We start from the raw sequence: 22363 nt of genomic DNA, 5'->3' as shown, positions 1-22363 counted from the left end.
TGAACAAGTGGTAATCAGAACGCGCCATGTCTGGTGAGTACGCTGTGTGCGGCAGAACTTACCATTCAAGTTGCAACAGTTTATCCTAGACAACTCTTCCAAAAAGTGGAAAAAACCGACGTTTTCAGTCAATTTGTGTCGCCACCTTTAAACCGTTGAAATCATAACCGACAATTGGAACATAATAGAGCAGCATCGCTATAAGCCTTTGGACGCGTTTCGTGGGGTTTCGCAGTAGATTTCTTCAAATAAACAATAAAAGTAATGCATTTGGAAGAAGAAGAATTTTGAGCGATTACTTCCAAAGAGACAGATACGCATGGGTAGGTATAAATAATGGATAAAAAGTAGATCTATCGCAAGTCCTTCTGCGTGCTCTAATGTACAAAATCATAAGATATTTCAAATTATATAAAGGATATGTTACCCAAACATGTACCCAAGCATTAATAAAAAGGAAGATGGAACAGATGCCTATCACTCATTATAAGACAATTGCGTTTTGCACTTGCATAGTTATTAAGGAAGCGTGAGAAGATTTTTCAATTCCCCACATTTGCAATGTTTAGAAATCCATATCATAGATTTCGTAGAGTATGTATGCTTTTGAGTAGCACATGCCTCAGTCTATATTTGCTTGCGCTTATCCTTTCTCTGCCTGTAAAAAGCTTTTAAAGTTGTAAAAATTAATTGTCATTTACGGGTAAGCTGATTGACGCATTGTATTCTTAGTTCGGCTGGAGAGATCAACTTTGAAAATGAATGTTGCTCATGTTCAAACACGTCGGAACGCAGCTAAAAAATTGAATGAAACTTTTAAGAAACGAAAATTTCAAAATATTGCTATTACCAATCTACAGTTTACTGCATAAATAAATTCTCACTAATAAATCCTCAATTGAGTTAAATACGAATGTAATATTTTTACTTGCAGTGCATTTGCTTGCAGGACATATAAAGTCGTCTCCAAAGTAATTGTGATGTGATTAGATGTTAGATGTTAGAGTTCCCTTTTGGTCTGTATTTTAAAACGTGGCACTCAGATTTTAGATTCGATTTTTCTATTATCTGAATAATTGAATATGAATATGATTTTGAATGGTTTATTCAATTTGTTTGGCTATTCCTTGCCAAGGCATTGTCAGCATTGGCAGACTTCTGCCATACTTCAACGCTTTATATAAAAATCCTTAAATTATAATTTATTCATTGAAGGTGATCTCATTTGGGCATGCAAAATATAATGCACAGGTATATGATCAGATATAGCTGGGCAACATGCAAATGCTGCAAGAAAATTAAAAAAAATCCATTTATGTCTTTGAAAAAGGAAAAAATGTTAACCACATATTTATATCATAGTTATTATAGTTGTCAAGTTGTTGACTACTGCGATATCATTAAATTATTCTTTGGTATATACTTGAATATACATGTATATATGTATATATAACTAAGTAAATTTGTGCCATAAAATATATGTAGATATGTAAGATTCGAGAACACCCCAAAATCGCATTCAGTTTCTTTTATACTTGAGCTTTTCTTTATTTATTGGTTTGTTTTGTTGCCTGTGCCAGCTATTATCAATCTCTGTTTTTATATATGTACGTATTTGTATATATATATATATATATTTATGTATATATAATATAAAGAGACAATAGATAAGCTGAGAAATGATTAGACAGTTTTCGTATTTGTAAATATATATATATGTATATATGTATATATAATATAAAGAGACAATAGATAAGCTGAGAAATGATTAGACAGTTTTCGGCGTCCGTATTTAGCAGTCGGCACATGTAACAAACACATCACTTAATATGCCTTTTGTCCAACACATGTATGGCATCAGTGTTGACAGACTCATATGATTTTCTGAATACCGATACGTGTGAAAATTTTGTGGCATTCCGACCATTAGTTTACAACTTGAATTTTGTAATTTTCAAAATTATATAGAAAGTCTGAATTTCTTATATTGATTCTGCATAGCTTTTTGATGAGAAAAAATACGTTCAACTCGTAACAACGTCAACCGGAATGATGTTATCGCGACTCCTTTCGATTGACATATGGATACCGATGATACTGAATACTCTAGTTGCCCGACTTTCGCACTCCTTTCCGAAAGCATAAAAAATTGCATAAAATCGTATGGAAGATCGCACAGGGAAGTTGCGCGATATATCTGACACTCCAAAGATATTAGAAGACATGAGAAGCCATGAGAAACTTTTGCTCACTTTTGACAACAACGTGTTGATAACTTCGAGCTCTGTTTGGTAACACAAAAAGATGAAAAATGGGTTCATCGCTAGAGACCAGAGTCAAATCGGCAAAAATTTTTTTTCTTAAACTCCCTGCTGTATTCCAATCACTGGGCTACAGAAAACCAAAAAGCACACATATTTATATATATTTATGATATTTAATAAAGAAGCTATTGAAAGATTGCAAGATGGCAAATATCCATTAACTAGAACGCCTGCAATATATATTCTTTCAGCAATATACGTTGTTTTTCAGATAAGGCTTCTTGCACTAACGAAAACAGTTTACCTTTATTAAAGTTGATTCCTTAAACTTAGTCATACTTCTTATAATTTTGAATTTGGTGTTGTACCAGAAATTTTATATACAAATTGATGGGCATAATCATAATGAGGATTACAGGCGGCACGAACGCGTTTCAACCAACTACGAATTTTTGGATATTTAATACGCACATCATAATCAGCCATGCCTGAAGGATGTATTAAAAAAAAGGAAAAAAAAAAAAAAAACTATAACTTACAAAGTACCCTTAATTAACAAGTTAGGCTTACGAGTTTGTTCGATTTCGCAAGCAGCAAATATATCTGCCACGGTCATAGTGTTACCAGTTAGAAATTCTTTATTTTCTAACCAAGTACTCTCTATAACATGTAAATTCATTTCCATATGATCTCGCAACTTTGCAATTTTCTCTTCAGATGGTTTTTCACCACCTAATAAAGGGTCCAACCAAATGCGACGGAAATACATAGCGCAACCAATCCGTAATGTTATATGCTGCCATTCAAGAAACTCATCAACGCGTGCTTGTTCAATAAAATATTTCGGATATAAATATTCAGGTATTTTACCTTTGGCGCTAAGATATCTGTGAAAAACACAAAGCAGAAATTAATTTTGATCACATTCTCTTTTCACCAACATAAAGCATAACTGGAGGGAGATTTCTCAAAAAAAAAAAAAAAAAAACATGAAAACTTTATTTGAAGTTCATTGTTTACCTTAAAATTGCTACACTTTCAGCTAATTTGAAATCGCCATCGATAATGCAAGGTACTTTCTGAAAACGATTAATATCACGTTTATAATCTTCGGTTAAATGTTCACCTACACACATAGAACGACAATATCAGTATTTAGGTTGTACGTTTGGAATTATGTTTTATCATTATTACCATTCCTTAGAGCAACTGGACAATCCCGAAATCGTATCCCACTTACTTTGAGTATTATGTACAGAGCTCTTGAGGGCTGCGACATTAAGTCATAATAAAACGATAGCAACATCTTCGGCTCGCAAACCAAATTCACTATAAAAGTGCCGAATAATAAATGCTTTCTTTTATAAAACTGATTAAATAATTAGCATTAAATTTAACGTTTTTCTATGCGTTCAAGTTAACGAATTAACGTAAACAAATCCAGAGCACAACTAAAATAGCTTTACAAACAGCTGACAAGTGCTTCACAAATAAATTTTCCCTTCTCATTACTACATAATTAAATTGAGAGTTACAGCTATTGCATTGATACAATCGCGCAATGGTGAGGTTCTTCGTTTGATTTTAAAGCAAAGTTTGTTTGCATTGTGTGACTGATCAAAAGTTTAACGATTCAACTATATACACAAGCACTTGTGCGCGTACAAGATCGTATTAAATGAAGAACTAAAAACAAATAGTTCTCACATGAGAGATTAGTCCATTTTATGGACTTTCAACCCGAGGTCGCCTATCTTTTTATAGGCCGCTAATAAATAATACCATTTCTTGCAAAAGTTATGTACACCTTCTGCCTAATGACCGCAATAGTAATAATAGTGTTGTGGGCAATTCATACTACAACCCAAAAGCTCTATTGTACTACTGCATAATGGTAAGAGAACTTCCACTTTTTTGCTTTTCATTCATTAATAGTTGATAAAATATATATCGCAATGGTGCTGGCTATGGCTCTTTTTCAAAATTCGAAACCAGTTAACTATATAGAAATCTCTCTCTTTTATTTGGAATTATCTTATAGATGCTACATTAATATCAATGCAAGATGTGACGTCAAGTCTTATTTGTTAACGCAAACGAAAATGTTTCTTTCCATTTAAAGATTGTTGGAGGTTGAATGGCATTATTGCTTTTCCGTTTATTCCACAATAGGAAGCCGAATTTTTTTAAGAGTCAAAAATAATTAACTAGCATTAGTAATTAATGGTGAAAATGTCATTGGAAGCAAATCAATAGTGTTTTTTTCTTCCATCATGCTCAGCAGTAGAATCTGGATCCAATGAATGCATTACCTACCTGCAATCATGATTAAAGATCTTTATTATTTGAATAAAAATAAGCTAACGGAACTACAAGTGATTGTATACGATTTTTAACTTCAGGTATTGCATAGTCGTTCAAATCAATATTCTCTAACGACATACATCCATGAAGATTAAAAAATGTATGTAACTGAAAGTAATACTTTTAATCATCAAGTCAAAGTCAGACACTTTTGTGTAAAGAGATCCAAGTAGACCGCCATGTTTGTGTGTAACAGCATAGTTGTACTAAATAATGAAAAAATTACACGCAAACGGTTATGCTCAAGAAATACGCGCAGAAACCTTTATGACCTTCTTTATCGGACGGGCCGATGAGATATCCTTGGCTACACCACATCCAGACCTACATTCGGTCTTCTCCGGCTTATAATGCTGTGCGAGAGACAGTGTTAAAAAATACATTTTACCAATTTATGTATATTTTATTCCATAGGGTGAGTATGTCTCGAATGATGTTCTAACTTTTTAAAAAACTCGAAACTGCGTGAAGTGTAATTATGGCCATAAAAGTTGACTGTTTTATGCTAACGTCAACTTTGTTTAACTGAAAATTCATTTTCAGATATTGGGAAAGCATGCTTTAATTTTAATGTTATTGCGTTTTAGTGTTTCCTGATATTTCAGTACATGAACGCAATTCGAGTCGTCCTGCGTTAATTAATTATATAGATATATATAAATATGTAATATATATATATGCAGATATGTATTACCATTTGCCAATGGAAATACATTCTTTAAAGAAAGGTTTATTTTAAAATTTGAGAATCTATTCACTGTTATTTTAATAAAACACATTACTTTAGCCTTATGATGGCACTGCAAAATGTTGGGTTTCTTTTTTTTTTTTTTTAAGTAAAGTAGTCACAATACATAGTGTATATGTGTTTTCAAAATTATATCTCCGTTGCGATTTATCCATATGTTTTCTAAATACTTTACAAGAATGTCATCCTGTATTCACATTTTATAAAATTTTTTTTACTATTTATTGTTGTATTTCCTTTTTTTGTATAAAGTTTAAGTAAAATTTGTATGATACGACTATTTATTATATGAATAGTTTGGATTATTTGAATGCTCTAAGACTTGAAAGTTGTCTAAGTAGGGAACATGTTAAATATAAAAATAATAAATATTCTTAGTGAAACTTACCCTTTTGAACAAAGTGTAGAAATATGATAATTAATTATTATTCGGTACGAATTCAAAACACACTTCTCTTTAGAAAAAAAAAAAAAAACTGCTTTAAGAATGATCGCTTTACATACATACACTAGATAATCTAAGCTCAAATTGAAGCTTAGAAAATGAATGCCAGTGGGTTAGCAATGGCATAAATTAAAATTAAGTTTCAAGGGTTACTTGATCCCGATGAATGAAAAAAGCCCCTACTAAAGCGGTAAGTTGCGGTGCTTCTGTACAGCCCTTAGTTAAGCGCTCTTCAATTGCAGCCATTTTAATTATTAAATTATTCATAACACTCATGGGCATTTCAACTGAAAATAAATGCAAAAAGAATTTATATATAAGTCAGGTAAATGTGAGATATTCTAAGCGAGGGAAAAACTTACGTCGCATGACAAACAAATGTAATTCGGTAAGTATATCCTCTAAAGCTAAACCCTTAACGGATTTGATGCTTTGTATATCTAAAGAATTATAAAAAGGAAGTATTAATTTTTTCCAAAATTATTTGTCGTTTTTTACCATCGTATGCCTGTGCAAAATCTCTGGTAGCCAAGAGGGTTTCCAATATTTTTTCGATATCGCGGCGCAATGGATGGCCTACACATGTATAAACGTTGTTTTCATCGACCGTATCAAAAGCCATACTGGTACTTTGTAAAACATTAAGTACTTTGCGCATATCACCCTTCGATAAGGTAATTAAAGCCTTTTTGCCATCTTCTGTTACGTTAACTCTAAAGGAGGCAAATAATATTGGTATTTTCATAATATATACATGTTAAAACGCGCTTACTTTTCCTCTTCAATTATCTTATTTAATCTGGGCAATATCTGTTCCTGCGATAATGGAGCAAATCGAAAGCGGGTGCATCTAGATTGCACGGCGGGAATTATTTTACTTAAATAATTGCAAATAACACAAAATCGTACATTTTCAGTATATCGTTCAATGATACGCCTGAGAGCGTTCTGTGCATCATTGGTCATGGCGTCGGCTTCATCCAGTATAATTAATTTGAAAGTACCGCTGAATATGGTTCGAGTTGAGGCAAAATTTAATATCTGCCCTCTAACAATACCGATACCACGATCATCTGAAGCATTTAACTCTAAAACCATTGACTTAAATTGGGCCGGTGTGTATAATTGTTTGGCGCATGCTAATATTGTGCTAGTTTTGCCCGTACCAGGTGGCCCGTAAAAAAGCAAATGTGGTAACTGTTTCTGATTAATAAAACGATTAACTTAGAATAAAAATGAGAATCTTACTAGGTTGGTGATACACAAAATTTCATTTATATTTACTTGTCGATATTATTTCTTCGTGAGATATCAATTCGTCCAGATGTGAAGGTCGGTATTTCTCTACCCTACATGTAAGCAAAATAAGTGTTACGATTATAAGATACACAATTCAATAATTATCTGTGAGATTACCATGGCACCCGAGCAGTTTTTGATGAGTTTTCTTCTATCATTTCAAGCAATTAATTAATTTGGTTCTTCCTGAACAAGACTTGACCAATAAAAGCAAAGCTGAACAATTTTTTGCGCGAATATGAAAGGGAATGTTGAGAGCGTTACCACTTTAATTAAAATGTTTAGTAGTGGTGAACACTATTTTTTTACTACTATTTTAAGCAGTCCCACAAAACCAGCTGATTGCCATTTACAACATTTTCTTGTTAACAGTTTTGTTTTGTTGATAGACATATTCAGTTCGTTGGAAGAGGTGGTATTTATTGTAGAGAAAAATGCAAAGAAAGGAAGGGGAATTATAAAAAATATGTCTTCGCCTACAATAGAAAGCGTAAGTACAGGAATTGAAGCTGTAGACGAAACTCTGAAGAAACCATTGTTTCATGATGCGATGCTAATGACACTGCTGCAGACGCTACAGAAATTGAATACGCACACATGAGTTGCTTCCGCTATAATGTTACACGCCTGCTGATGACAAAAATTCCTTTTTTCAAGGAGACAGTTTTGATGTCTTCTAAATGTGGATATTGCGGCTTTGAAAATAATGAAGTACAATTTGCTTCAGAAATTTAGGAGAGGGGTATAGGCATTGCCTTGAATGTGCAGACACGAACGGATCTTAATCGACGAGTGGTGCGTTCCGATTATACTTGCGTACAAATACCGGAAGTAGAATTGGAAATTCCAGCCCAAAATCAAAAAGGTGCAATAACTACAGTTGAAGGTAAAATCGGTCGAACTATACGTGGCTTGAACCAAGTTCAATAGAAGCGTAAAGTTGAACATTCTGATGCGGCTGCTGCTATGGAAGAATTCATAGAACTTGCAAACGCCTTGAAAGAACTGAAAACTTCATTTACTTTAAACCTTGAGAATATTAATGGTAACAGTTTTATAGAGAACCCTGATGCTCCGGCGGCAGATCGTAATTGTAAAACCGTTCAATTTATGCGTAGTGATGAGGAAAACAATTTGTTGGGTGTATATGATAAAACGGATATAGCAGAAGACGATATAGAACAAATATGTAAGCTTGAAGGTAATCATTTACTAAAATCTCTAGACGAGGGAGCTTGGACTTATGAAGACTTGCATGGAGAAGTTATACAATTCCGCACTTTGTGTCCAGAATGGCGTTCGGCTTGTAAAACTAATGTGAAGTTTACCAATCTACTACATTTTAAAGAAGTCGTAATTATGGCTACTGTATGTGATGTTTGCTGTTGTAAAACTAATGAAGTAAAGTCTGGCGGTGGCATAGAAGAAAAGGGGGTACGCTTTGAGGTGACTATAGCCGCAAAGGAGAACTTAACTCGTGATGTATTGAAATCGGAAACTTGCAGTTTACGCATACCCGAGTTAGATTGTAAAGTTGGTCGCTTCACAACAATTGAAGGTATTTTGCTAGCCATGAAAGATCAACTGGAAAATGACGACTTAATGTTCCACGATTCTTTGGATGAGATAACTAAAGAGCGTTTACAGAAATTTTTAAAGAAATTCAACGATGTTATATCTTTAGAATCTGAGGTTTCTCTAATTTTAGATGACCCGGCTGGTAATAGTTTTGTGCAATCTTCATTGGATATCGATGAGCCAGGTGATAAATGGAAAATTGTTAAATATGAGAGCAGCTACGACCAAAACGAAGAATTGGATTAAAATGATATTAAAACTGAAAATTATGAGACGCCGTAACAAACTAACGATTTTGAGTTGTGCATAATAAACTTTAATATACCGATTGTAAATATAGCAATAATTTTGGTATAAATATGAAAAGAAAAAGGAATGATTTCTTTTAGGAAATTATCGGATAAGAATATAAGAATTTTTCGAAGGTTATATAATAATATACGTAAAAAATTTTACACGTAAAATTGCAATATCGTTTTCGACTCGTTCGATTTCGATTTTCGAAATTAGAATAATCACAATTCGATCGTTAGAATAATCACAAGCAGCAAGCGAAATGTGCTTGAAAGATTTAACTATGGGTTTATATATAATTTGATATAATTCGTTATAAGGAATAGCATTTCATTGTTTTCATAAAAATCAAATTTCAATGTTTTTAGGCGAATTTTTTTTTTTCAAAATTTGTAACTTATTCTTGATAGAAATTAAAATTTGATCGCAACGTGATTTGAGAAGACAGTCACTTTCATACACATATATCTCTCGCGCATAGATACGTAGTCCTTAAAGTTAGATGCGGTCAGAAGATAAGCTTTGTTTTTACTTTCCAAAATTTCCAATCAAATGAAATATACTACTGTAGAGGTAGCCCATGCCAGTTATGCCCAAACTTCGCTAATAAACCCAATGTTTATTTATCAATGGCGCCTAGTTGTCTCTCGGTAATGAAATTTTGAAGAATTCTTAAATAAAAATTTAAAATAAATATACAAATGCCTTCGACATGTGATTTCTATAAGATAACAAAGCATGACAAAATGGTCAATGTAACTATTAGAAGAATCCCCTAACGAAATATCGAACTTTAAGCTCGGCGCAGTTGACATGATAAGCGAATGATTGAAAATTGTCGAGTCGTCGTGTAGTTTTTATAATTTCAAAAAATGAAAAAAGAATGATCCCGTTAACCGCGGAAATGCTGCAAATGGCCTTCCTTACGAATTTATTATCTCTATGATTAGTTCGCTTTTAACGTTATTTAAGCACAAGATATAACATTATGCCACATAGGCAGCGCAAAAAAAAAAAAAAAAAAATTGAAGGGCGCCATTAATGATTGTTGGACATTTGGGAAAAGAATTTGTTTGCTTTTACCTTTTATGGACTTAAATTAGGCTACGAGGTCTTTTTAGTGCATATTCGAAAAGTTTGATTTGATATTTGAGATTTTTGCGTATTAAAATTCTTACAAAGGTTAAAAACTTCAACGGTTTAGTTGCACTGAGATTTCTGTAAAAGTTCTTGTAAGCTTTCTGCGTCTTATTATTAAAGCTTATTGTTTTAAGGAAGCAAAAAGAGCATCTTGCACTCTCTCTAGTTTGTTTTCTAAGAGAGTTGAGTCCTTTCAGTTCCTGGAATAAAAAGCAAACAAAATTATTATATATCTACAAAGTCACAGAAAAGTAAAGTGTAAGTGGCGCAATTTTCGTTAATAACGGTACAGTAGGTGTTTGACACCATGTACTGAATTAATTGTGTTTTGTAACAAAGAGATATAGGGTTTATCTACTCATTTATATATAGTACGGAGTAAGCAATGCTTAAAACGATTTTGTATGTGTAAATGTATGTAGGTCAAGTGGATTTAAAGAAGAGAAAAGCTAGCAGCAGCAGTATTATATTAAAAAAAAAAAAAATTTTTTTTCTATTTTTGCTTTTAATTTTGGGTGGGGATAACCAAAAATGAAAAATGTAAAGATAAATCTTACGAAAAAAAGAAAATGAAAAACTTTATCAAAATGTTTTATACGTATACACAAAGTTATTGAAAATAAAAACTAAAAATATTGATATTGAATATTTTGAGTTACATTTTTTGTTTTTCTTTTATTTTCAAGACAACAATTAATTTACGCAAGCATTGAAAAAGAGTATCACTACTAGTGATAGTAAAAAAGCGCTGCTATTGCAATGCATGCGCGCGGGTGTGTGTGCTTTTTATTGTGTTGATGTTCATTCATCATATAAAACTCTCACACCCCCACAAAGAAGTGTAAACCAAAACAAACAACGAAAAACAAACTTTTAGCGCGTAGAGTATAAGAAATTCCATTAGTGTTTATTATATCTTTGACTCGCTTATACTCTCTTTCTTTATACATCTCTCTCCCTCTCTCTCTCTCTCTCTCTCTCTCTTCGCTTCTCAATCACTCTCTTCGCCTCGTTATCTCTTACACATTTAAATTGTCTCTCTCTCTCTCTCTCTCTCTCTTTCTCTCTCTCTCTCTTATTATACAATTCCATTTCCGTTTCAAGACAAATTATCGATGTTCATATTTCATGTGTTTTATAAGCTTGTCCCATTCGTGATATGAAAAGCATATAAGAGAGTATTTTTATTAGAATTTTTTTTTATCAGTGATGAGAGAGTTCGATATCTAAAAGAGAAAGCAAAACTGGAAATAATTTATGGGAATCTGGGTAGAAAAATTATTTGAATTTATTTATATGTGGAAAGGTTTTCTAACAAATGAGCACCATTTTAGAGTTATTCTGCATTTGAGTGTTGTCGCAGAAGGCACGTTACGGTTCTACGGTTGTTCTCGAATGTAAAATAAGCCAACAAAAAAAAATTCCAATGTTTTGAGCAAAGCAGAAAAAAAAAAAAATAAAAAAATATTCGCTTTAATATAAAAAAAAATTTTTTTATAAAAAATTTAAAAAAAAAAAAAAAAAAAAAGTAAAGAAGAAAAAAGGAAAATCAGATCTCATCAAACAAAAAAGAAGAAGTAGAAAAAAAGGAATAATTACTGATAATAATAAATCCACTAAATAACGATAATCTCACGTGTGATCATCGTATTAAATACAAAAGTAATTCAAATGAAAAAAATTCTCAATTTATTACTTCCTGTGAAAAAATATTAAAAAAAGAAAAGAAAAGAAAAAAAAAACAGAATTGCGTATATTTTTGGTGTACATACCAATGTGCCGGATAATTTAATACATATATACTCATGTGTATATGTTTGCATGAATGTATGTATTTTATATATGTGTATGTTTATGAATACTGTATTGTCCCGAAAACGAAGAAACGAAACGATTTGCAGAGGTGCTGATGCTGCCTGGCCGGGCTGCTTGCTGGTTATTTTCTACGCTGCATGTTATATGCATTTGTTGGTGTTTGTTATTATAATCACGAATGGGAGGGAGTTTAATATTAACCAAGTATTAGCTGCATTTAAAATTATTATTCACACAGAATGGGTACATGTACATACATATATATATATATATATATATATATGTAACAATTGTATGTGACAATATTTGTTGTAATTGTGATATGTGTGCTCCTAGCTCTTTCGCATATATACCTCCAAAGTTAAGTTTAACAGAAAGGATTTTGTCATTTAGAGTGAAGGTAGAGAGAAATAACTGCATAGTGCATATGATACAGAAGCAGAAATCGTTTGTCGTTTGTTGTTAACACTATCGTTTTCGTGTGAAGCGAATGAAGCTGTTCGATAAGGTTGTTCGTTCACTATAAAAAATATCGCATATTCATTAAACGTTGGCTGTAGTTTCTTTTTTCTCTGTTTTTCTCATTCCTCTGCTTTTGTTAAATAGGTTAAGATATTTTCGATTTTTCAAGTTTCTTTCAATTTTTCACATTATACGATTTTAAACGACACGCCCATGTAACGTACCTTTTTTAGCTACAAAAGCGTATGGAGAAGCGTAAAGCGTAAAGCGTGAAGCGTGAAGCGCACGAACAAAACAAACTATAATAAATGCCTTCGTAATGCAGGCTTTTGAAAAATCATGGATTATTTTATCGATAGGCTGGCAATGATTATTAATGATATTCATCCGTCAGTGCCTATCATGAGGTCATATAGCAGCGATTTCGCAATAACCGATATCCTAAGCTTTCTCCTATGATCACTACAATGTTTTATCACTATTTTCCTACAAAAATAAAGAAATTGGAGAACGTAACGCATACATGTATACCAACTAGCATAAGATTGTATAGATACTATGCTATGACATATGCGGCTATCTTAAGTTGTATTTTTTTTTTTTTTTTTCAATGTTTTCCTATTCTCTTATGCTATCATATACTCCGCGGTATTCCGTGGTTATATAGGTGATATTCCATAGATGCGTTTCCCATCCTTTTCGCTTTTACGATGTTATGAATGCCTGCGTTATTTTGTGTTCATATATATATTTTATCTTAGCCTTTGCCATTCTATTCATCTCATTTTTTTTTTTTTTTTTTGTGTATAGGGTTGTGAATTTCTCTCAAATATTTCACCCAATTGATGCAAAAGATGCGAATGGTGTTTTTCATGGTAACCGATTCGTCAAATTCTCTTTGACGGCAGTTTTGCCGTGAGAGCTTGCATAAGTCTGACCTGACCTAGTTTGCTTTATGGTTTATTGATGATCACGATTTTCGATCACAGCAGTAAATGCAAGTTAATTCTGCAAGTTGCAAGTTGATGAACAAACTCATTTTTACACCCACCACTGTAAGATGGGTGTATACTTATTTTGTTTTTTTCCAAAATATATGCAACACGCAAAAGGAAGCTTTAGAGAACTTATAAGGTATACATATTCTTGATTAGCGTGAAATTCTAGATTGATTTAGTCATGTCGGTCCGTCTGTGTGTCTGTGTGATGCGTGTTGCTGGCATTCTCCTGATCGCAAAAATGAAGATATCGACTTTAAATTTGGTGCAAACATTGGAAGTTTTTGCACGCAAGTTGACATTGAAAATAGGCCAAATTGATCAGAGCAAAACCGCGCAATGGAGAGTCAATTGAACGCAAATCAGTTTTCTTGAACAAAGTTCTTTGGATTTTTCCTCGTTATTCGGAAATTGTTAAAGTAAGAAGGCTGAAATTTTTCACATTTGCTTTACGAGAGACACTTTACTCTTTAGGTCCAAAAATGGAATCAAACGGCCGTGTCTACACAAAGTTACGAGTAATTAATTTAATGTTTTTTTTTTTTTTTTTTCAGTTTTTTGAGGATTTGTGCTTATTTATCATAAAGCAAATGAAACAAAACATTTAAAACTATGTTGTACACTCCTCAAATGAAGATATATTATCGGTCTAAAAATGGGTTCATTTTCAAATGACTATAATATAATTCTTAATAATACGAGCGATATGTGTATCAAATAAGAGAACTTTCGAGAGTAGAATGGGAAAAACATTGTGGTGGATATGCGAGACTCGGCTTAACAGTCGGCTCATATTTGTATAGCGCCGATTGATCGCTCTTAATGCAGATAATCATTAATATTTCTTCGATGGCGCTGTCCCTTGTTAAAAAAAAAAAAAAAAAAAAAAAACAAAGAATTTTTTTCTTTTAAATAAATAAATATTACATACCAGCGCGTGTATATTACAATTTTAATATTCCGTCTAAATATTTTGTCGCAAATCGATTTGAATTTTTCAATTACATTAAAGCTAATTTATAAATGTATTGAAAATTCGAATTTAAAACGAACAGACACAGATGGGTATTTATAATAGACTCCTCACATTTTATAGTTTCGTTTCATATTCAATGCCAACGCATCTATCCATGGGCTTTTTTTTTTTCTTTTTATTAACCCTAATCGATGTCACTGATTAATTTTCTTTATTGTTAATCCTAATTTATATATACGAGCACAAACATAGGGTAAAAAGGCTTTAAAATAAAATTCCCAAGTCATAGTAGATACAAAAGTGATATACATATATATATATATATATATATATATATGTATATATATATATATAATTATATATAAGTGTTTATGAACTACTTGGTATATTTTTTCAAATCCATTTACTAATAGAAAAGGAAAAAGTCATCAAAGAAAAACTGATAGGGTGGTTATAACGATAAACTTCGTCATTTGTTTTGTTTTGTGTTTTTTATTTTTTTTTTTATTTTTCAAAACTTACTCTATACGAAAGTGGGAAATAATGTGTTACGTTGTTTCATGTTTAAGTGCAACTTAAGCGAAAGTTTGGTAATAAAAATAAAAGAAATACAAGTATGCTTACATACATATAAAAATATTTCTTCCAGTACACATGTATGTGTATGGATTTAAGAACTGAGTAATAAATAGCATTTGTTTTATAAATAATTTTTCTGCAAAGGATCAACAAAGTAAAAGCATGCAAATCGTATTTAGTTCATGTTTGGGTAGTTAAAGTGGGAAATCGTAATAATTATGCGTGAAAAGCAATAAACATACAATATATAAGCAGTATCAAAAATTTCCTGTACTATAGCAGGATTATATCGCACAATCCTATATGACTTTTTTACGAGCGTGCGCGTGTGTCGGTAAAAACGCGAAAAAGCATTTAAACATTGTAACGTAATCAAATACTGATTCCTTGTGTGGGAAATAGATATAGTGCGTTGTGATTAAAAGTGTGTTAAGATGGATAGTTCGCCGGATCTATCTTTAAAATTGAGGCGTGGCTCAAGTGATTCGCGCGATAATTTTTATATGGATTTTGCTCAAGGTATCGATTCAGATATAGAAGAGGTTGATAATACGGCATTACAGGAACCGACCGCACCACCTCTGCCCATAGTGGATGAATTGGATTATGTAGGTATTCCTCCGCCGCCGCCGCCAGTAATGTCAGTTATGACTCAACCTCAGGTATTACCAACTTTAAGTGAACATGATGATTTGCCTTCGCCTCCGGTGTCGCCTACATCATCAGTTTTAGAAATGATGCCACCACCACCAATATCTCCAGTCGCAGCACGAAGACCTGCACAGCCTCAACCTCCCTCGCCGCCTATTGAGACCGAAGATGAAGACGATGACGAAGCCGAAGATGGGGCTGATGCTGACATAGAGGAGACACCTGATGAGGAACCTGAAAATATGGAAATTGCTAATGATAAGAATGTTATAAGTGTTAACGGGATCATTGATATTGGCGAAGAAAATGATGAAAATAGATGTGTTCCTCCTCCACCACCTAATCAATATTCCTATAGTCCAAGTAATGATGACGATCAGCTTCCACAGCCCATGCAAGGTAGTACACCTTCTATTTCCCCGTCACCCCCAATAACGCCACCACCCTGTCCAGAATTGACTTCTTTGGCCAAAATAGTTTCGCCGCCACCTGTTCACGTTTCGCAAATACCTCCTTTAACGCCACCATCGGAAAGTGATCAATCTCAACCGAACTCGCCAACACCTCCTAAACAAAAAACAAAACAAAGCACAATGGCAACAACACCACCGCCACCTCCTGAATATGATATGGAAGAAAGGGAAACGTCTACACCGCCACCCGAATTTGCAGAGTTAACAAAAAAAATGCAGTCACATCCTCAAGAAGGCAGCGAAGATGAGGAGGCTATCGATTTATCCGCGGTGATTGAAGCTCCTTCTTTAAATTTGGTGCAAGAAATTTTACAAGAAGTTAATCAAGAATTGGAGCCGGAAGAAACTAAATCCGCAAATGATGACGAATCTACTACGATTACTACGCCACCTACAAATGGTTATTCAGGTTCTTCTATTTTGGGTCAGCATACAGAACAAATTGATGAAATTGAACAACAAGATAATGAATTATTATTAGTAAATATTCCGCCCCCTCCAGGTTTAGAGGATGGCCCGGAGCAGGAGCCAATTGAAGAGGAGGAAGCCGAAGACGATGATGACGACGATGATGATGAAAAGATGAGAACAAGGACACCAGTCTCAGAAACTAAACCTTTGGACTTGGATGAAGACTCGGCACCACCTTCATCTCAAGTGAAGGATGAACAAGAACTAATTGAGGGTGAATTCGAACAAGGGGAAGACAAGAGAGTTTCCATCCCCGGTACTCCTACTTCTCAGATATCTCAAATTTCACAAGCAACACCAACTCCAACAATTTCCGGTTCTCCGAAACGTAAAAGTAGTGTTACTAGCGCCGGGGGAGGCAGCGGTAGTCGTGTTCCTAGTCGTAGTGTAAGCCGCAGCGGTAGCCGCAGGGGAAGCAGAGAACCTGCCAGCCGTAGTGGTAGTATAAGAGGCGCAGTTGGAAGTATAAGTTCTAGAGCGGGTAGTATAGCATCAGCAGTTGTTTCGATAGCATCGAAAGCTGAAATTATAACCTCTCCTCCTACTTCAATGAAATCTATACGAAGTCCACCAGGTTCGATACGTTCTCATACATCAAGACCTAGTCCTTCAGCTTCGCAAAAGAATTTGGCACAAAAAATTTCATCGCCAACACTTTGCGGCGGCCGTTTACAATCACCGCCAGAGGGTGATAGCCCGCCAGCTATGCCCTCACCACCGATTATACGTAGTCCGCAACAAGCCAAGAGTCCTCTATCGATGCATAGTCCACCAAAGGTTACCAGTCCTCCAAGGGTCTACAGTCCGCAAGTGATCAGTAGCCCACTCTTGAACAAAATGGAAACATCAAGTGAAATACCAGAAAAACCGTAAGTTAAACTATGCCATAAACTTTACTTTGAATCACTTTGATGCGCCTGCAAACTATGTATGAAGAGTTTTTTGAACTTTTTTCGGATATTGACGGTATCGCGTGCGCACACACACACACACACACACACACACACGAACGCAAGCACAAACATACACATATAAATGTCCAAGTTACAGTTAACTTTTGTACGCTACGCTACGAAATGTTAAGCTTGTTGGAACGATAATGACAAGCGACGAGTCCTACACATAAATATAATCAATAGTCCTTTTTTTTTTTTTAATTTAAAGGAAAAAGTCATTGCACTTCAAACCATTCATGTCACTCACTGTTAAACATCGTGTGAATGACTGACTGTCTATGAGTTTAACCGGTTGCTCTTCGAAGTTAACTTTCAGGTTTATTATTTATTTATAGCGAGAAACATCCATGTGGATGTATACATATGTATAGATATGTGAGTAGTTACGCCCTAATGAAAGAAGGATAATTCTTTTGAACATACACAGAGGCTTTTTATTTATATTTAAGCACAATTTTCCCGTATTGGTGTGTCATGCAAACAGACAGGCTTGCTTGGTACGCATATTGAATGGGAGTCAATGCACCACTAGGTTAATGGTGATGTTTTGTTAAAGTTAATGATTTTTAAGAGAATTTTCTTTTTCTCCTTTAAAATGAATGAATCCTCTACACTCCTACTTAACTGTTCGTTAATGATGTTTTAGATAATAAAATTATAAATTATCATAAGTACTTTTTTTAAAGTGATTATGATAACTAATTATAAATAGCTGTGATGCTCCATACTCGAGATAAGTACATGGTTATATGACGTTTTTTTTTTTTTTTTTTTTTTTATAAAATGAGATGAAGTATTAAATTATTAGGATATAAAGTAATGCTCTTAAGTACAAGATTTTGTTTCTTTTTCTGAATAACAAAAAAAAAAAAAAAAATGTAGTGAAATTTAAAAAAAAATTCTTCTCCATTCCATGCGATACAATTATTGATTGCTTGGAGCCTTTATAGTTTTCATTTACAAATATTTTTATTTTTAAGTCCTTAAACAGCTTTTAATCCGCTTATGCGAATATCATATTCGGTAAGTGTACAGTTACTAAAAAGGGAAGTGATTAACTCTGTCGTTTTGCTAGTGACATATGAAAGAATTTAGTTTTTCCTCCATTTTTTTTTTTTTTTTTTTTTTTTTTTGGGTTCAAATTTATTCTGCAAGTAAATCATCTCAAGTTTAATGTACGCTTGGCCTCTTATTCACCCTATTTGGCGTTTATAAAATATTTCATTATTTGATTTCGTTTCCGTCGCATTTTACCTTTCAAAGATTTAGCTCTATCTGCTTTCCGTGTATAAATTCGTACAATGTTGGATATGGGTCGTAACTTACATTTCGTTTACGCTTCTGTTAAATATATCAAGTGCCGCACACTGGCCGAAAAAGATTGGAATTTATGCAGACATTCCGAAAGAGTATTCCGTTCAGATCGATGAAGCTGAGGAATTTCAATTTTGAATATAAAAGAAAAAAAAAAATGGACGAATTGTGGGGTTTACTTGTCTTCTTCTACTTTTGTCTTCCCAAAAACCTAGAATATTGTATATAAGTTAATTCCAGCTGTTTTCCCGGTCTAATTGGCCCTGTCTTTATTGACGGCGATCAAATTAATTGACTCGCCTGATCTGCATTCGACAGTCGCAGGGACCCGGCATGAGCCTTCTCATAAATCAGGTTTGTTTTGAGACCTCGATTAATCCTGAATGGCAAGTAAAGTTGACCGTCGTGGAGAACCAGCCATTTTCTACTTCATATAGAAGCGTGTACGTGAAACTCATCTTTTATGGCGGCTTACTTCACCAAATATTTGATATGAGTTTAGGGTTTCCCATATAACTAAAATCTATTTTATGTGAAACTAAAGCGAGATGAATCTGAAGGATGACATACGTATGGGATATCACCAAGAAATAGTTATATTAAAATAACAATTTTTTAAAATGGGGAAGGCGTATGTGGTAGTGGTCTTATTTGGCGATCTTCGTTTATTTTGGGGTTTTATCTATTTTTGATTTTAATTCTTCTTGACGGTACCAAAGTCAATCATTAAAATTTTAACAGTGTTGGTAATGTAGTTCCGGAATACTCTACCTGTGCCTCTTAACTGCATTCGTTTTTTTTATTTTTTATGACAAATGTTTAAAGGGATTCCTGTTATACAGTGGTTAGGGGTTAAAAAAAAGGGGAAAGACTTATGAGGCGTGACTGCAGTCTAGGGATTACGAGCAATCAGTAAGTGTTATTGATCGAGAATTAATTGTAGCTGGCGCTGCACGCCAATTATAATTAAAATATGTTAATATGCTCACAGAGGTGAAAAATTTCACTGAGCTGAACAAATCTGATTAGACATATTTTACAAGGGTAATCAGAATATCAAAATTAAAATCAAAATCAAATTAAATTTTCAACTTGTAATATTTGTTGCATTAACTTTATATAAATATAAGTGAATAACAATGATTGGCTTTTTAGAATTTCACGTCCGCGAACCTGTTAACCCGGATATATCGATCTGATAGTCGCGCTTCTTATCTACTAAACTATATGGTAATTACAATTACAATACGAACTATATGCCTTTGATGAGTATTAAATGACAACGAAAAGTTAAAGGAAATTAATTAATAATTAATTAATAATATGTGTTAGCTGAAATGATTTCTTATCAGATGTAAGTGAGCTGAAATATATTCACTCACTTAAGTCTTGGAAGACCTAAGAAAATATTCAAGCTAACTTCGTATCAATTTCTTCTTCTTCTTCTTTGAAAATTCAGCAAACCAACAGCAGATGGCTTATTCGTTGCTGATTGAAATCTGTTTTTTTGCCTTGTTGTGACCTCCTATTGGCGTAACGGGGTGTCGGTCCGAAAAGAGTGACGAAAGAAAAAGAAAGACAGAAATAGGGAGGTGTAAGCCGCAGGCTAGTGGATGTGCGCCCGAGTGATAAGTGTTATGTCTTTATCGATTGAGGACTCACTATAGCTTCGACCTAAGTAAACTCTATCGCACTGGAATTTGAACCCGCCAATACTAACTTGATAGTCGCGGTTTTTACCCAGTCGTCTACTCATCCGTATACTCATGCTAATCGACATCTGCACATCAGTTTTAGTCGATTGAAAAAATACATTTCTAATATCTTTCAGGTTGTACTAGACTTGTGTAAACATAGATATGATTTTAATACTACGACTTATTTCCGAAATTGCTGTCACTTTGTCAGCATTAATGGCATTTAATAAACGCGCATGCCTAATCCAAAACTTTACGTTCATCCAAAACTTATGTACAGTAAGCAAAGTATTTGACCTCCATTTCTGAATAGTTCAGTAAGTAAATCGATAAAATTTTACTTTGGTCGTAGCCTGTAATGTTCAATGTTTCAATCAGTTATTATTAAAGTTATATGAAATTAAATAAAAATAATTGATTTCAATATTGAGATGTAGCGTTGCAACAGTGTATCCTTCATGACTCTTGCAACGTGTGGCCGAGTGCTGTCATGCAACAGGATGACTTTGCGTCCGTTAACCGCTATTGCTGGTCTTTTTTGCAACAATACATCGTTTAATTTGTTCAACTAATGTCGGCAGACATCTGCAGTAACACCTTCATACGGGTTTAGCAACTCGTAATAAACTACACCTTGCTGATTGCACCATATGCACAGCAAAATTTTATGGCTCTACTTGAGTGTCGATGGGAAAGGCTCTCTTGGACTAATCCGGGACAGTTTAGGCTTGGGATTGTCGTAGCAGATCCAGTCACAATACGCCACAAAAACCTCTTCTTATTTTTCCTGAAAGGCAATAAAACCGCCATGTCGAAACGGTTCGAAATGGAATTTTCAGTCAATTAAATGTCTAGAAAGAGTTGCTTCATCAGCTGCTAAACTTATCGAAAGTTTTTTGAGAGTTTGAGCTTGGCTTTCGTTCAATAAGTTTTGCAATTCACTGCCTTCCAACTTTTTTGGTCTTCCAGACCGTTTTTTGTCATTGAAATCGAAGTCAACACTTTTAAACCGTTGAAACCAAACAATTGTGTGCAAATCTGCTTATAATATAGCCAACTCTTTTTTTACACGATTTTTTTTTTGAAATACCACGGTTTTTCAAAAAGAATAAGTACACATTTTTACACGAATTGTTTTGTTCTAAGGAATTTACTTACCGTGTTAAAAACAATTGGACATATATTTATTAGATTAACGGACGGATATGTAAAATGCTCGAAACATAAAAAAGATGAATACCGAGTGATATATAGTTAGGTAAAAAATGAATAGAAAGTGATTAAGACAGACGAAAAATAAAGTATATATAGCTAAAATAAAATTATTATTTGATGATGAATTAAGAATGAGACAAAGTTAAGATGCCTCTGAATTTAATCATTTATTCTTGGAAATTTTTATCTCCGTTGCGAACAGTAGAACAAAGCTATTAGACTCACTTTTTACGGTACAGTATGTAAAAGTTAAATAGTTATATATATTGTACATCTGTACATACGTAATAGTATGAATTTACTTTGTGTAACTAAATACAAAAACTCATCAAAAAAAAAAAAAAAAATGACGACAGTGACAAAGGAAATCATATTAAATAAGTGTGTTCATGCACGTTAGACAATAAGGGGGAATAAAATTAAAACCTATAACACATATTGTTTACACTTTTCGAGTAAAATTCATTTGAAAACTAAAAAGCAAAAGAAAAAAAAAAAAAGAATTTATTTTTGCAAATTGTTTTTCTTTTTTTTTTATTAATGCTACTGCAAATGTTTTCCAACATATGCGTTATAGTACTCAAATCTCAACGTCCTCGAGTAGCCGAGGCGACCGCCCGTAGT

At 33.5% G+C, this 22363-nt stretch overlaps 3 protein-coding genes and 1 pseudogene across 15 annotated transcripts in view; 2 read left to right on the top strand and 2 right to left on the bottom strand.

Moving 5' to 3' along the window:
* Nucleotides 1-1598: 1598 nt before the first annotated feature.
* On the bottom strand, nt 1599-5399 carry LOC119638775 (glutathione S-transferase theta-1-like). 3 transcript variants are annotated; one of them, XM_038035777.1, is made up of 5 exons: nt 3459-3593; nt 3285-3390; nt 2835-3151; nt 2569-2752; nt 1599-2391 (listed from the first exon to the last, which is right to left on the bottom strand). In XM_038035777.1, exons 1-4 carry the CDS (start codon nt 3568-3570, stop codon nt 2607-2609), a joined length of 681 nt encoding a protein of 226 aa, XP_037891705.1. In that variant the 5' UTR covers nt 3571-3593; the 3' UTR covers nt 1599-2391; nt 2569-2606. The 3 variants fall into 3 exon arrangements, with proteins under 3 accessions (XP_037891705.1, XP_037891714.1, XP_037891723.1); XM_038035786.1 differs by lacking the exon at nt 1599-2391 and adding an exon at nt 5323-5399 and having other exon boundaries at nt 2470-2752; XM_038035795.1 differs by lacking the exon at nt 1599-2391 and adding an exon at nt 4047-4994 and having other exon boundaries at nt 2470-2752.
* LOC119638767 (replication factor C subunit 5) lies at nt 3540-7370 on the bottom strand. The gene is made up of 7 exons (XM_038035766.1): nt 7238-7370; nt 7106-7170; nt 6594-7044; nt 6320-6534; nt 6184-6261; nt 5411-6108; nt 3540-3593 (listed from the first exon to the last, which is right to left on the bottom strand). Exons 1-6 carry the CDS (start codon nt 7276-7278, stop codon nt 5957-5959), a joined length of 1002 nt encoding a protein of 333 aa, XP_037891694.1. The 5' UTR covers nt 7279-7370; the 3' UTR covers nt 3540-3593; nt 5411-5956.
* Nucleotides 7352-9056, top strand: LOC119638760 (annotated as a pseudogene).
* A 2625-nt stretch (nt 9057-11681) lies between these two features.
* The window catches only part of LOC119638273 (proton channel OtopLc), a 69627-nt gene continuing 58945 nt past the window's right edge, over nt 11682-22363 (top strand). For 3 of the 11 annotated variants that reach the window (XM_038035785.1, XM_038035702.1, XM_038035004.1), the window contains exons 1-2: nt 11682-12151; nt 14797-17426. In XM_038035785.1, coding sequence (XP_037891713.1) covers nt 15397-17426 — 2030 coding nt within the window. In that variant the 5' untranslated portion in view covers nt 11682-12151; nt 14797-15396. Of the gene's footprint in view, nt 12191-14796; nt 17427-22363 lie in introns of all 11 variants that reach the window. The other 8 variants (XM_038035391.1, XM_038035220.1, XM_038035626.1 and 5 more) reach the window with 8 other exon arrangements.

Source organism: Glossina fuscipes, unplaced genomic scaffold, assembly GCF_014805625.2.
Source record: "Glossina fuscipes isolate IAEA_lab_2018 unplaced genomic scaffold, Yale_Gfus_2 0, whole genome shotgun sequence".
Lineage (NCBI taxonomy): Eukaryota > Metazoa > Arthropoda > Insecta > Diptera > Glossinidae > Glossina > Glossina fuscipes.
This window is presented reverse-complemented; position numbering and strand designations above follow the sequence as displayed.

Excerpts from the sequence above, each read along its gene's own strand:
- LOC119638775 (XM_038035786.1), bottom strand. The coding sequence starts at position 3,570 with ATGTTGCTATCGTTTTATTATGACTTAATGTCGCAGCCCTCAAGAGCT. Across the intron at positions 3,391-3,458 it reads TCCAGTTGCTCTAAGGAATG|GTGAACATTTAACCGAAGAT; the intron begins GTAATAATGATA and ends CTATGTGTGTAG. Across the intron at positions 2,753-2,834 it reads TTGCGAAATCGAACAAACTC|GCATGGCTGATTATGATGTG; the intron begins GTAAGCCTAACT and ends TACATCCTTCAG.
- LOC119638767 (XM_038035766.1), bottom strand. The coding sequence starts at position 7,278 with ATGATAGAAGAAAACTCATCAAAAACTGCTCGGGTGCCATG. Across the intron at positions 7,171-7,237 it reads AAAACTGCTCGGGTGCCATG|GGTAGAGAAATACCGACCTT; the intron begins GTAATCTCACAG and ends GCTTACATGTAG. Across the intron at positions 7,045-7,105 it reads CGAAGAAATAATATCGACAA|TTAATCGTTTTATTAATCAG; the intron begins GTAAATATAAAT and ends TTTTATTCTAAG.